This window comes from Bos indicus x Bos taurus, chromosome 10, assembly GCF_003369695.1.
Source record: "Bos indicus x Bos taurus breed Angus x Brahman F1 hybrid chromosome 10, Bos_hybrid_MaternalHap_v2.0, whole genome shotgun sequence".
Taxonomy (NCBI): domain Eukaryota; kingdom Metazoa; phylum Chordata; class Mammalia; order Artiodactyla; family Bovidae; genus Bos; species Bos indicus x Bos taurus.
The window spans coordinates 19,590,288-19,606,032 of NC_040085.1; the positions used below are offsets into that span (position 1 = coordinate 19,590,288).

General features: G+C 39.4%; 1 protein-coding gene across 1 annotated transcript; it reads right to left on the minus strand.

The window, feature by feature from the left end:
• Positions 1-197: 197 nt before the first annotated feature.
• Positions 198-15,739, minus strand: TOX4 (TOX high mobility group box family member 4). Its single transcript, XM_027553346.1, has 9 exons — positions 15,655-15,739; positions 15,389-15,457; positions 7,272-7,514; positions 6,127-6,387; positions 5,553-5,783; positions 4,062-4,142; positions 2,947-3,690; positions 1,752-1,915; positions 198-1,109 (listed from the first exon to the last, which is right to left on the minus strand). Exons 1-9 carry the CDS (start codon positions 15,658-15,660, stop codon positions 1,049-1,051), a joined length of 1,860 nt encoding a protein of 619 aa, XP_027409147.1. The 5' UTR covers positions 15,661-15,739; the 3' UTR covers positions 198-1,048.
• Positions 15,740-15,745: the final 6 nt, after the last annotated feature.

Consider the following 15,745-nt stretch of genomic DNA (forward strand, 5'->3'; position numbering starts at 1 on the left):
TTATTGGGTTGCTATAAGGCTTCAAACTAAATGAATGTGTGGGAAGCATTAAAATGTTGATTTGATCAGCAGTTAAGTGTTATAAACATGATAAAAAGGGTTCTCTGGGACATTTCTCAAGGTAAGATCTGAGTTTCACTTAAGATTATCATCACTAGAGCTGTCATGTTTTAAATAGTTGCTTATTCTGTTACAACTGTGGCTTTGCTAGTTTTTTATTCATTTAATTCCAAGAAAAATGAAATAAGCACATCTTACATTAAATAAGTGCCTAGGGTATGCAGAGAATTAGCCTATATAAGTAAAAACACTTCGGGCCTATTTTTTAAAAGATATTTCATCAAACACAAGTGAACACAATTTCTTTAAACTTTGGTGAAACCTCTTATATTAAGGATGTCGAGTTCTCCTTTTTACACTCAAAACTGTGATACAATCAGAAAGTTGAGTACAGAAATATAATTGCAGAGAAATAAGAAGCTCCTAGGTGATGTTATTTTCTCTACAGTCTAGTGTGCTTATTATTACTGTGTTGAAAACCTTTGTTCTCAAACTAATAATGAATGTACAGATATGATAGTAACAGTTCTCTAAGAGGTAACCTTTAATGTAACCTTTTAGCCCCTTTAGAAGGGATGCACACAGTGATGTTTTTTTCCTAGGCTCAAAGCTGAGTACTCTATCATTTTAATAATCTTTTAGGTAATCCTATGACAATTCTACCAACAAGTTTCCTCAAACAATCCCCCACCTAGCCATCACCCCTATGTTCTACTTGTTTATATTCCCTTCACCCTTTCCTCTCTTATTATCACTGATATCTCTGCTTGTACTTGAAAGTAAAAAGCAATTCCAGATTGCAGCAAACTCAGTGGCCCTGCTCCATAGCTCCTGTAGAAGAGTGACAGAAGGGGAGAAAGGTGAAAGATGTAAAGGATCATCATAGGTTGAGATCAGGCACTACCAGAAGCCTCGCTTGTCTTTTTAAAATAGGCTCGGTGGACATGTTCCCAGCAGTAAGTCTTCACTGGCTTGGAAAACAGATGTACTATTTCACAAACACCACTGTGTTTGAGTTTCTAGAGGCTACCCAGGCCAAGAAGACATCCCTAAAAAAGAAAAAGATACACACAAACTTAGAATTATAGCCTAGGTATGTTTTTTTAAAACTCTGTCTTAAACAAATAGGTTGATAGATATCACCTAAATAAGAATATAAGGGCAATAGGCCTAGAAGTCAGAAGTATAGCCAATCCTAATTTAAAGGATTTGAGATAGGAAATACCAATGCCTTGTTTCGTGGATGTAGATCAGTCTCAGGAAAACTGGGGAAATGGGCAGATTCGGAACTTCTTCCCTTTGCCCCATACTTAGCATTTTATTGTGCTACTTACCACCTATCCATCCTCAAACTCTAATTCATTACCTAAGTGGTCTGGTTTGCACTGACGAGATAAACTATACTAATATTCAGTCACCAACAACTTGATGTGTCATAGTTTCAAAATGAACACGTAGAGTTAACGTGGTAACTGAAAAGTGTGACCTGCTAATCATGTCATCTTTGTCTGTACAGCAAATGTAAGCTCTTTTTAAGGAGGGACACTTTTCTAGTAGCTTCTGTGATCAGACATACATAGCAACCTACTCTACCTAAGGTAAGGTGATACTGATTATATGCTCAGATCCCATGTTATTCCAACAGTTGATTTAGCCATACATTAATTATAAGAAGGGAACTATAAGCTCACCTGCAGTGCTTCACCACGCACTCATTGCTGCAGTACTCATTGTCCCAGTCCTTACTCACAACGGGAGGGTTTTCACAGCCGGACCTCACACATCGAGGCTGGGGTGAAAGTGTCATGGGAGACCCACTCACCAATTCAACATCCATTTGAGAAGGAGACTCAACCTATGAGAGGAAGAGAGCATCAAAGACGGACTAGATTGCTACCTAGCCAGCCAGGCAGCTAGTCAAATTAACTCTGTGATCCAGTGGAGCAACACATGTTACAGTCCCTCACAGGTAGGGGTAAAGTTCCAAAGGAAGGTGAATTCTTGGTGTCACTCCAAATCCAGCTTTAGAATTTTGTCATCCAGACTGACATGATGCTTCCCATCAGGGGAATGCTGGTCATAATGCTAGTGTTTAATCTTAACCTATCACTAACTTTATTCTACACAGAGGAATAATATTCCTCTGAAAATATCAATTCAAAAGTAGGAGTAGAGGTTGGGGTCACCTCAACTAAGATCAGAGGGACTAAGAGAAGATAAACTTTCGAGATCCATAGTTCCTGATTTTGCAGGATGGGGTGGTTTTGTTGTTGTTGTTTTTTTTAATTGTTTCTCATGTTGCTGTATGGCAGAAACCAACACAGTATTGTAAAGCAGTTATCCTCCAATTAAAAAAAAAAATGGCCCACATCAAAAAAACATTGTTTCATTAGTTACAAAGCTAGGATCACAAATAGACCCAGATTTCAAGTTAAAGTAGGGTAAATTGGCATCTATCTCTTTGGAAAGACTCATTGATATGTACTAGCTGAATTTTTCTACCTATATCCCCTACCCATCCCATTACTTAAAACATAAGCCAAGCAGTCAACGTTTGGGAGAAGTGGAAGAATTTGTCTCTATAGCTTTGGATCCTGGTGTAGACACTTGAAAAGTAACTATGCTTAGGCTGTATCTTTACTTCAATTACAGTATTACTTCTGCTGAGTTAAGGAGTAATCTAGGGCAGAAGGGCCTCTTAATGTTGCTTCTCAAGAACACTACAGAGTATCTTGGCTGGGACAATTCAGTTGTAAGCAAATGTCCTCTATAGGATATTTTGTATTCCTCGTCAGGCATTAAATGCTACTAGCAACTCCTGCTTTTATTGTATCAACCAAAATGCTTTCACTGATCTAGAGCAAATACCTGAAAACAGAGTCTCACCTCAGGAACTACATCTGTGATCATTTCACAGATTGTCTCAGGAGTGGTCTCCTCCACTGTATGGGTCTCAGGGCTGTTGTTCACAGGCTGCTCTGGACTACTTTCTACAGGTGGTGGAACTAAGGTAGTCTGCATTTTCAGAGTGGGTGGAGGCACAATCTTGACCTGTAGTGGAGGTGGCTGTTGCTGTAGGTTGATTCGAAATTTCTGAGGTGGAGGCTGTTGCATGGCCTGGAGTGGGGGAGGCTGTTGGAGAATGGTTACTTGCTGCTGAGTGGGGGGTTGAGGCATCTGCTGTAGTGGAGGGGGCTGTAGTCGGGGTGGAGGTAGTTGCATAGAAGCTGCTGCTGCTGCTGCTGCCTGCAACACCGATCGAGTGACAATCTGGGCTTGTTGACTGGGCTGGATAGTAGCTGTACTGGTTTGGCCAAGTTGGAGACCCCGAGAGGTCACCACTGTGGCTGGGATAACAGTAACCATCCCGCCTTGAGACATAGTAATAGAAGAGGGCAACATCTGTTTGGTAATAATCAACTTGGTAATATTGGGCTGACCCCCAGCCCCAGAAGATGCCTGGTTTGCCACATAGGATGAAAGAGTGGAATTGACAACAATGGAAGGAGACAGGGCAGGGGGCTCTGTTGAGGCTGGTGCTGGAGATGCTGGGTCAGCAGCAGCCACAGGAGGTGGAGAAGGAGTCTGTGATGGTGGCGCTGGGTCCATGTCCACAGTTTCCACAGTGGCCTAAAAGAAGATGAAAAAAAAATCAGGACATTTATCCTCTTTCCCAGGGTATGTTCACCCTAATCACCTTCCAAGAAAAGAATACATTACAGGTGGTAGGTAAAGAAAGAAAGAAAAGAAAAATGGGCAGCCATGTGTGCTACTTGGCTAAAGTAAACAATGACAGTATCAAACTCAGAAAGACAGACTGTTCGGAGAGTTTTATGATGGAAACAAATGGGAAACCTGTTATATACTATTAAGCTTTAATACTACATAGTATTAATAGATTCCACAGATTTTTTTGGTGGTATTTACTTCTTATAAATGCTAATAAGCAGCTCAAAAACCTGTTTATTGGTTTAAATATACATCTATCCCAGTCCTCTTACCTGACACTCTTGATTATCTTTATAAGCAGCCAAAGCCTTCAGATACTCTTTCTTGGCAGCTTCAGTTTTCCTCTTATATACCTGCATGAAAGAAGCTGCTTTAAAAGTCCATATACTCATAGAAAAGACTAATAATCCTGTATTATTCATCAATGAAAGACAATTCATCTTAGTGTAAATATTGACAACCCTTCTTAGGTGAATACACTTCTGAAAACTAGTACTCAAGACAGCCTCCATGGCAGACTTGTATATGAAAGTCAGCCAATCAACAGTAGGCTTGCAGAATAACTACACTTCTAAAGCTAATAGCAACTACTGCCCACACTTCTGTAACCAACACAAATCCTGACCCCCTAACTACATGATAAAATCAGTAGTCTGCTTAGTCTGGGATCATGTCTACCCAGTCAGTATATACTCTCCCTCTTAAGGAATGTGGTAAACTGTAATGATGGCCACAATTCTTCCTGTTCTGTGTACCTAGTCTTCCATTAACAAATGAAACCTATTTCCCCTTCCTTTGAATTTGGGCTAGCTCTCTGAGTTGCTTTAACCATTAGAATGTGGCTGAATTGACACAAAGAGAATTTGGGGGCACCTGTTTTTGTTCTCTTGGAACACTGCTCTAAGCCTGCCAGTGTAAAGAAGTCAGTCTAGCCTATTTGGAGGATGAGAGACCATGCGAAAGAGACCAAGGCGTTTAAGCCAACAGGTAGCACCAACTGCCAGACATGGCAGCAAGGTCATCTTGAACAGCCATATCAGGCTGTTGTTTGTGAGTACAACTCCAGGAATAAACCCAGGTAAGAACACCAAGAAAACCACCTAACCAATTTACAGAATCATAATAAGTAATAAATTACTTCTGTCTTAAGCTACTAAATTTCTGGTGGTTTAGTGAGCAACACATAACTGATATAAATTATCTAATAAATTCAGTTTTTGTTTTAAGATTAAGTAGCAAATAACACCTGTTGAGTCTAGGGTAATGATAATTACACTCATCTGTAATTTCAATTGTATATTTATGTAGTACCACAATTTTCATTTGTTTAATTCAGCTTAAATTTAGGGAGGTTAACTATAGTTCTCAAGTTTATATGAGGCCAATGAAAAACTCCAAACTTGGCTGTGGATTCAGTGTTTTTTATAATAATTTTTATGTAGGTATTTTGGATTCAGTGTATGGCTGCAATTTTTAAGACATATGATCTTGAATCCCATTAATAAAGAGCTGATATTAAACAACATCTGAGAAAGTTAAAGCTTAGGTTTAATCCCCTTGCCTTTTTTTTAAACCAATTTTTAAAGTTATTTCGCTGCACCAGGTTTTAGTTGCGGCATGTGGGGTCTAGTTCCCTGACCAGGGATTGAACCTGGCTCCACTGCATCTGAAGCGTGGCGTCTCAGCCACTGGACCAGCATGGAGGTCCCTATCCCCCTTCTTCTTAAGAACTTCTGTAACATTGTTCCTCATTATTTGCTCACCTGTTTTTGCTCTTCTCCAAGACTGTCCCACATAGAAGCCACAATTTTTGAAACCTCCCCAAAAGTGGCATTGGGATTCTGTCCCTTGATGGCAGCCTGTGTGTCACGAAAGAATAAAGCATATGCTGAAACTGGTTTTTGAGGTTCATTAGGATCTTTCTTTTTTCTCTTCTTTGGAGCCTTCTGCTTTTTCCCTGCTTCCACCACAACTGTTTTCTGGCTGGGAGGTTGCTGTGAGGAGAAAAGAGACAGAATTATGATGGAAGTATCACATCTGGAGAACTCACAGAAAAGGACTTTTAGATGGGGTAAACTAGTCATAGGAATGGAATTTTCAGAAATGCTAAATAAAAATAGAGGCAAGAGGATTAAGGCTTTAGTAAAGTATGTGAGAACAGATAAGTATGGGGATTGGAAAAAGCATTATAAACTAAATTAAGAGGCAGGACCCCATAACCAGGAAAGAGCAGAGAAATGGCAGGGCAGTAGGAGAGAAAACTTAGTAGGATCTGTATGTCAAAGGTTCTATCCCAGTGTAACATGGCAGATTTGATTTTGGCAGAGAATGCCTTACCCTCCGGAATTCCTCAACACCATCCTCATGAAGTGAACTTGTAGGTGAAGGGGTGGTTGAAAGACGATCCTCAGGTGACTGGGCAGGTGGCAGGATGGTGCCACCCCCTAAGCTCAGACCAAGTTGAGAACTCAGTTCTGACTGATCAATGGTGGTCAACTGGCTATGCCCCATCAAGCCAGATGTCATGTCTGTCATTGGTACATCAATTGTAACAGGTGGGTTGGCACTATACTGAGTTCCTATAGAATGATCCAAGTCCTGAGAGAAGCAGAAGGACAAATTAAACAGTAAATACAAAAAACACCACCTTTCCCTTCCCTGCACCTGAATTCAGGACAGTTTATAAACCCTCTGCTTACCCAGAATGCATCATCATTTAAACAAACATCAAATAATTTATCTACATATAAAACATACTAAGCTTTTTAATAAGTAGAGAAATTACAGGTTGAATACTAAGTCACTTATTTGTACTCAAAGGCCTATTCCAAAACAACTAAAAACAGCCAAAGAAGTCTTAATCTTGGACAAGTTCAGATCAAGTAAATCATTCAGTAATCTGGAGATAGTGATGACACACTGGGGAAAGAAAACCTTTCTCCCTGTACCCTCCTAAATAATGGCTGTTAAAGTTCAATGCACAGGCAAATCAGAGTAAAGCCAATGTGAGAAGAGATGTCTGGCATCAAGTGTAATGTGTGTCGATGTGCTGATGAGATGTGCTAGAAGCCCAATACACTGATTTATAACACACATTAATCCACTTAATCCACTCATGGTTCAGACAGGTTTTGAATACACCCCTCAACATACCAGCAATCACACTCATTTGAATCGTAGAATGTGAAAGCCATAATGTAATAGGGAAAAAACTTTTCTTTCAAAAATACAATAAATAATTTTCATTTCAGGGTTAACATTGGACATTTTACAATTTTAAAACATGTTTCAAATAAAATTGATTCAGATGATAAATCTCACTTATTCAAGGGAAGTGGGGTCTTTATTAGCGAGCCTTTAGTCAGAAGAATGAAAAATAAGTAATACCCAAGGGAATTAAGTAGGGCATACAGAGTCACTTGTATCTTCCCTAACACCATGCCCATGAAGTTGGGGAAGCCTGATAATGTCTTGCCCCTTACCATGGTCAAGCCCCCACTCAGGAGCCCCCCGCCCTGCTCCATCAAGCCATGGGTCATGCCCACAGGCATGTCCAACGTCTGGACCCCATACTGGGCTGAAAAGCTGCCATCCTGAGAGGAGGAAGGGTCTGCCAGGTCATCAAAGTGGCCAACCACATCCGAGACAGCCAATGAAGGATCGGAATCCAAGGAGATAGGTGGGATTTCAAATTCCTCATCACCCAGGCTTGGTGTGTGGAAAGTCTGTAGGGAGGGAAAAAAGGAAAAAGATTTAGTGGAAAGAGGAAGAATTGCATACTGCTAAGCGAAGAACGTGCCTGAGTACTAGACATTCTTATTGTACTTCTTTTCAGCCTGGATCCCATTTTTGTTATCAATATCTTAGGACTTAATTTTAAAAATAAGAATCTTCTTCCTCATATCTTTGGCCATATGTCATGTACAAAGCTGCTAATATCAATCACAGTTTTCAATTCATTTATCTCTTTTCTACCTTTACCATCTTGGTTGTCCTAAATTATTTTGCCTGTTGGTCTAATGAATGATTCTTTCAGCACCATTAGTAAGGACCCAACCTTTAAAACCTGTTTTGTTATGATGCTTAAAATCTGTCTGAAGATTCTAGGATACAGCAATTATTTCATAATTACTACACCTGAACTATTAGACCACAGAAATTCACTGTCCACCACACAATTAGACTTTGTTGTTTTAGGATCCTGTGAAGCAGATCCTAAAAGGAACTGTCAGGGGGACCTCATGGACTTCTAAAATATATGCACTTGAGAGTTTCCTACCTCTTTTCCATTTCAGAAATCATGATTTGTACAAAATTCCCATATGTACAGGATTTTCAGAAAACCCAACAATGCCAGCCAAAATAAGGATAACAGTGAGGAGAAAAACCTTCATAAGAGATATAGCCAGAGGGCAAACTGGTTCTCTAACAGTTCCTGAACATATTCCTGTCTTGCTCTGAACAAGCCTTTCTGCAAAAGAGGAAGAAAAAGATTACTCCAGCTGGAAGACCCAATCGCTTCCTCCTAATCCAACTACAATAATAATATACTCTTTCTACTCAGTGGTAAAGAACCTGCCTGCTAATGCTGGAGACACAGGAGACTCAGGTTCGATTTCTGGGTTGGGAGGATCCCCCAGAGAAGAAAATGGCAACTCACTCCAGTGTTCTTGCCTGGGAAGTCCCACAGGCAGAGGAGCCTGGCGGGCTACAGTCCATGACTCACAAGTAGTCAGACAGAACTGAGTGACTGAGAGTGCAGGCATGCACTCTGAATGAGGCCACCATTCACAGAGGTAACAGATCAATGTCTGACTTAAAATACATTAAATGCTATGGTTTCTTTTGATACTAAAAAACTAAAAATGGCAACATCTGCAGCAACAGAGTATTAATAACAACAGCAAATAGAGCATTAAAATAAAAGCAAGAGACTTTCGTGTCACAGAGATCTGTGTTCAAGTCCCTTCTCTGCCACTTACTATATGACCTCAAATGGGTTTTCCTAATTTATAAAATCAGAGTTGTAATCTCCTTATATGGTTGTTAGGAGGACTAATGAGATTTACTACACAAAGGTTAGTCACATGGCCCTGATATATATAATTACTTAGTGAGAACATGAATATCCTAATTGTTAGCTTGTCACCTACCCCAGCCAATTATCACAGATTGTTGGAATTTCAGAAACTTTACATTTTATCAACCTGTCATATGACACAATAAATATTAACTGATTCATATGAAATTCAGTAGATACCCACAGGTATTTTTTTTCTTTTCCATAATTAAGTAAGGTATCTCAAGCAGGATTTTAAAAAGGCAGACGAATCAGAGATCAAATTGCTAACATCCACTGGATCACAGAAAAAGCAAGAGAATTTTAGAAAAACATCTATTTCTGCTTCACTGACTATGATAAAGCCTTTGACTGTGTGGATAACAACAAACTGTGGGAAATTCTGAAAGACACCACCAGACCACCTGACCTGCCTCCTGAGAAACCTGTACGCAGGTCAAGAAGCAACAGTTAAAACCAGACATGGAACAAAGAACTGGTTCCAAATTGGGAAAGGAGTATGTCAAGGCTGTATATTGTCATTCTGCTTATTTCACTTATATGCAGAGTATATCATGCAAAATGCCGGGCTGGATGAAGCATAAGCTGGAAACAAGATTGCCAAGAGAAATATCAATAACCTCAGATATGCAGAAGACACCACCCTTATGGCAGAAAGCGAAGAGGAACTAAAGAACCTCTCAATGAACATGAAAGAGGAGAGTGAAAAAGCTGGCTTAAAACTCAACATTCAAATAACAAAGATCATGGCATCTAGTCCCATCACTTCATGGCAAATGGATGGGGAAACAATGGAACAGTGACAGACTTTATTTTCTTGGGCTCCTGAATCACTGCAGATGGTGACTGCAGCCATGAAATTAAAAGACACTTGCTCCTTGCAAGAAAAGCTATGACCAACCTAGAAAGCATGTTAAAAAGTAGAGATGTTACTTTGCCGACAAAGGTCCATCTAGTCAAAGCTATGGTTTTTCCCGTAGTCATGTATGGATGTGAGAGTTGGACCATAAAGAAGGCTAAGCACCGATGAGTTGATGCTTTTGAACTATGGTGTTGGAGAAGACTCTTGAGAGTCCCTTGGACTCCTAGGAGATCAAACCAGTCAATTCTAAAGGAAATCAGTCCTGAATATTCATTGGAAGGACTGATGCTGAAGCTAAACCTTCAAAACTTTGACCACCTGATGCGAAAAGCTGACTCACTGGGAAAGACCCTGATGGTGTGAAAGATTGAAGACAGGAGGAGAAGGGGATGACAGAGGATGAGACGGTTGAATGGCATCACTGACTCAATGGACATGAGTTAGAGCAAGCTCCAGGAGACGGTGAAGGAAAGGGAAGCCTGGCATGCTGCAGTCCACGGGGTCACAAAAAGTGGACACAACTGAGCAAGTGAACAATAACAACAACATTCTTTAAGAATTCCTCAAGGTTTTTCCAGACCTAGAAAGGATCTCACCAATATCACCATTTTTAATTTTGATAGAATATTTCCAGCTATTAAAACTAGGGAGAGAGTATGTCTGTGAAATTTCTCTGAAATCACACTGGGAAACAGAAAAAAGTTTCCTAGAAGACAAAAAGATACGTATATCGCTTCATTTCTATATTTTCCTCCTCCAAGAGCCTTACTATTTAGCATGGTAAACATTTGCGATAACACGAGGGAAGCATAAAGAGCACGGGAGCAGACAATTGAGGAAAAACTAAAACTCTCCCTAAGAACTGAACTTTCTTCAGTACACAAATCATACTTTTTCTTATTGTATGGAAGTTCTTAACTTCAGTCCATGACTCTGAGATTTCAGTTCAAGTTCATGTGAGCATTTTTCAGGAAAAAGAGTATAAAGACTTTTACCAAATTCTGATATAAACAAACAAAAGTTACAGTGACAGGAAGGATCCAGAGAAACATTTATTGTATTAGATCAACAGTTGTAAAACAGTGGTTTACAATTTTTTAAGAAGATACAGGTTGCTTTGGTAAAGCAAAAGATGACCATCCTTTTCTGCTTACCACAACAAATAAGTAAAGTAACTCTGCTGATATGAAAATGATACTATTTGTTAATGAGAACTGAAAAAAGAATAAAAATTCATACAAAAGACCAGTGTTCTACAAAGGACTAGCCCTCATAAACCATCTGGAGTATTCTCATGAACTACACTAAACACCAAGGAAGCAGAGATTTCACTGTATCGAATTAACAAGGCTTTCTTTCTATGTACCACCCACTGGAATATGGAAACAGCTTTGTTATTCTGCATCCATGGCTTTAATCGTGTTTTGTTTTTTGTTACTTTGTTTCTTCCTTTAAAAAGGAAGAGTAAAATAACTGCAATGATCAAGAATACAGAAGGGGAAACCACGTGTTAGAATAGAGATCTACTCTAAAGCTTTTACTACCACAAACTATTGGTAAGATTATTAGATAATGAACATCTAAAGTTCTTTTATTTCAGTGGATTCACTATATAACTAAATCATAAACTCTAGCTTGTCAAATATAAAACATAAAACTGTAGCAAATATTAAAGTCAAACTAAGTGACGTGGACACAGAAAGAGGAAACAGAAACATGATTTCCCTCCCTTCTCAACTCAACTTTCATTTCCTTCTGTTAAATTCCTGGGGCTTTATGAAGAAGAAAGCAGTTTGGGAATTATAGTTTATAAGCAAGGATTATAAAGGTTTAGCTATCTAGGGAACTAAAAAAATTTAAAATACCATTTTCCTACCTTTTCACATTCCTCCATACCAAAACACACAATCCAGTATTTAAGTAATTTCTTGTGTAGATCATTCATTTTAAGGAAAAGTTCTTTTAATCAAACACCGATTTATTCAACAATACATTGGTCCTATGGATTATTAAAATAGTTTAATTGTTCTTAAAAATTGACATAGTAATGAAAATTTAACTATTTAGTCTGAAATCATTAACTGGTTCTAATGATTACTTAGAAAATTAGGAAAATTAAGGACAGGTATCTTTACGACTGGGGCTTCTCAGATGGCGCTAGTAGTAAAGAACCTGCCTGCCAATGCAGGAGATGCAAGAGACACTAGTTTGATCCCTGGATCAGGAAGATCTCCTGGAGAAGGGAATGGCAACTTACTCCAGTATTCTTGCCTGGAGACTCCCATGGACAGAGGAGCCTGGTGGGCTACAGTCCATAGGGTCACAAAGAATCGCAAAGGACTGAAGCGACTTAACATGCAAGCGTGCATCTTTATGACTAATTTCCCCAGAGTGCTCAAACTACAATATCATTATTTAAGTGCCAACCTAAACAAGATAAACAGAAAGATTAAACTCCCTTCAGACTATAGAGCTCTTCTAGCTCAAGCAATGCTATTACAAATGCTAAGCCTGCCTCTCTGGACACTTAATCTTTAAAAATTATTATTTCTTATTTTATTGAGGTATATGTTATGTAGAGCACACAAATTTTAAGTATATGGCTCAATGAATTTTTACATACATTAACACCCAATTATCTACTACCCAGATAAAGATACAGAACATTTCCATCACTCTAAAAGATTTTCTCATGCTCCTTTCTAGTCAATACTCCCTCCCATCAGTACAATGGGTACCACTATTCTGATTTCTATCAGCATAGTTTAGTGCTGTCTATTCTTGATCTTAATTTAAAAAATGAACTCATATAGTGTCTACTCTTTTTTATTTGGCTTCTTTTATTCAGTAATATATTTTTGAGATCACTCAGGTTGCATTGGAGAAAGCAATGGCACCCCACTCCAGCACTCTTGCCTGGAAAATCCCATGGATGGAGGAGCCTGGTGGGCCACAGTCCATGGGGTCGCTAAGAGTCGAACAGGACTGAATGACTTCACTTTCATGCATTGGAGAAGGAAATGGAAACCCACTCCAGTGTTCTTGCCTGGAGAATCCCAGGGACAGGGGAGCCTCGTGGGCTGCCGTCTATGGGGTCGCACAGAGTGGGACACGACTGAAGCAACTTAGCAGCAGCAGGTTGCATTTATTAGTAGTTCATTATTTTTTTATTGCTGTGTAGTATTCCTTTTAACAAACCTATCAGTTTATAGACATTTGTTTCCACTGTTTAGCTATATAAATCAAGTTTCTGTGGACATACATGTTTTTGATTAGTATATGCACTCATTTCTATTATGTATATACCAAGGAGTGGAATTACCAGGTCACAGGATAACTATATTTCATGTGTAGTAGATACTGCTAGTTTTCCAAAGAGGCTGAATCAATTTACACTCTCACCAGCAATGATTAAGAGTTATCTACATGCTTGCCAACTCCTGGAATGATCAGTCTTTTAAATTTCACCATTATGATGGGTATAAAATGGTACCTCATTGTTAATTGGCATTTCCCTGATAAGTGATGATGATACTTTTTCATATGCCTAGTGACAATTTGGATACCTTCTCTTCTGATGTGCAAGTTTAAATCTTTTGTCCATTTAAAAACTGGATTCTTTATTTCACTCTGCAGAAGTACCTGAATATACTCTGAATCTGAGCCAGATATATGTAATAAAATATCTTCTCCCAGTCTGTGAAGTGCCTATTTAATTTCTTAATGATGTCTACTGATGAAAAGTTCTTAAATTTTGGAAATTCCCTGTTGGTCTAGTGGTCAGGACTTGGCACTCTCAACTGTTTGGGCCTGGATTCAGTCCCTGGTTGGGGAACTACAACCTGGAGAGCTGCACAGCATGGCAAAAAAAACAAAAACAAAAACAAAACACTTTATTTCAAAGAAGTCCAATTTTTTCAACTTTTTTATGATAAGTATTTTTGTGGACTTTTATTTTCCTTGCAAGAAACTCTAAACATTATCCTTCTTCTAAAGAAAAAAATTTTAATCACCTTCATCTTGTTTTAAGATATACTTGGGGTGGCACACAGTAAGACCAGAAACAACAAAAAACACAAACCAATTGAAATAAAGGAAAACAAACACACAAGAGGGGAAACAAAGGTGAAGAAGTTGTAATGGATAAGGAGAAATGGTAACGATGACAGGGCCCTAGGCTAAAGGAATTCACTGAAATTCAGATATGAACTTCTTGGCAAAAGAGTTTATAAAATTTTTTTTTTCTTAAAGTAATAAAAGCAAACACAAAGGATAGACTCAAACCTGGAAAGTTCTTGATGAGGCCAATGTGAAATTTATGACACTCTAAATAAAGAAATTTAAATTGTGGAGACTTGATTCAGAAGAAATTGGTAATGATGTGCTTTCATGTGGATGAGACCAATGTGAAATCGACAACACTCCAAATAATGAAATGAAACCATGAAGATACCACTCAGAAGAAACTAACAATGAGATTGCAAAGCATCAAACAGATTTTGGTTTTATATTATTCCTAAATTTACTGCTCATTTGATTCACACTGTACTTAGGAGTGTAAAAATAAACAGTAATCACAATAAAGTTAAAAAAAAAAAACTAATAACATACCCCTCCCCCACCCCGGCCTTGCCCATCTAATTCTCATACATGAAAGCATTAAGGTTTGTTACTGGATAAGTTCATGAATGCGTGCCAAGTCGCTTCAGTCGAGTCCAACTCTTTGCGACCCTATGGATAAATTCATTTAACAGCAATTGAGAATTCTGGATACAAAAAAAGTGATCAAATGGTTTACGCCAAGTTTGAAAACAATTTAAAATTCTCAAAAGACAGTCGAAAGTTCAAAATTTCAGTTTCAGTTTCTCAAAGACTGAATTTATTTTTGTTCCTTTTCTTCTGCCTTGTCTAAACAAATCATACATATTTACGACAACATTTCAATTAAATCTTTTCCACGAACACTAAAGGACCTTACCACGATCATTACTTCTACTTCACAACATCGTAAGAAACTATTGTTACAATCATTTGACAGCTAGGGAAACTGACTAAGGGTGAAGTAACCTACCCAAACTCTGAGGCACTGGCAAACAGAAACGCGTGCTCTACTCAATTCCATGTTTTCTCGCAAGTATTTCCTTTCATTCTCTCACTAGCACAACAAGCTAACACTCTGTAAGTAAACATAACCATTAACTTTCTAAAAATCGCTAGGTAGGAGGATTTAATGAAACACAGACCCCTTCAATAGAGTACGGTTTAAGAATGAACACATTCCACAGTTGACATGTTAGGTAAACTCCTGCCCTTTCCCAAATTTCTTTGGCTGAAACATTCTCTCCTTACTGCGATCTCCCATTATTGTACTTGTTTCTCCTCCACGAAAGGAGACAATTTCACTCTGTACTCCAATACAGAATCGCTCTAAAATAGGTTCGCTTTTTCCAGAGTCCTGCTTTTCTGATGACAGCAGTTTTCCTGGCCTTCCGCGTAGTCCTCATAGGCTCTGAAGGCAGCTGCCACTTTTCTCCAAACATCAATAGCAGCCTCCGGTTCCCAACCCCCCGGCCCTGGCATCCGCGCTCTCCTCCCCATCACCCTATCCCACCGCTGCCTCCCACCCTCTCCACGCAGCGTCGGCAACTCATGCTCACCTCGGCCCCTGACAGGAAGGGGTGTGAGGGCCCTGTGATCGTCAGGTAATTGTCATTTCCTCCGGGAAACTGGAAACCAAAAGAAAGCCGCGGGGTTAAGTTAGGGGAAGCAGGGAGTTAGATCGGAGCGACGGATTCTGACCCATACATTATGACAACACCCCCCAAACCCCGCTCTCTCTCCCCTTCCGTCTGCCGCCGCTCCGCCCGGCTTCCCGCTTCTGCTTCAACCCAGTCAGCCGCGCTCTCAACGCTCAGGAGCCTACCTCCATCTTCACACAACGGCTATCACGGTCTCAGTGAACTCATCACTCCCACCGCCCCCCCCCCCACACAGGACACGGAACTGCCGTCACT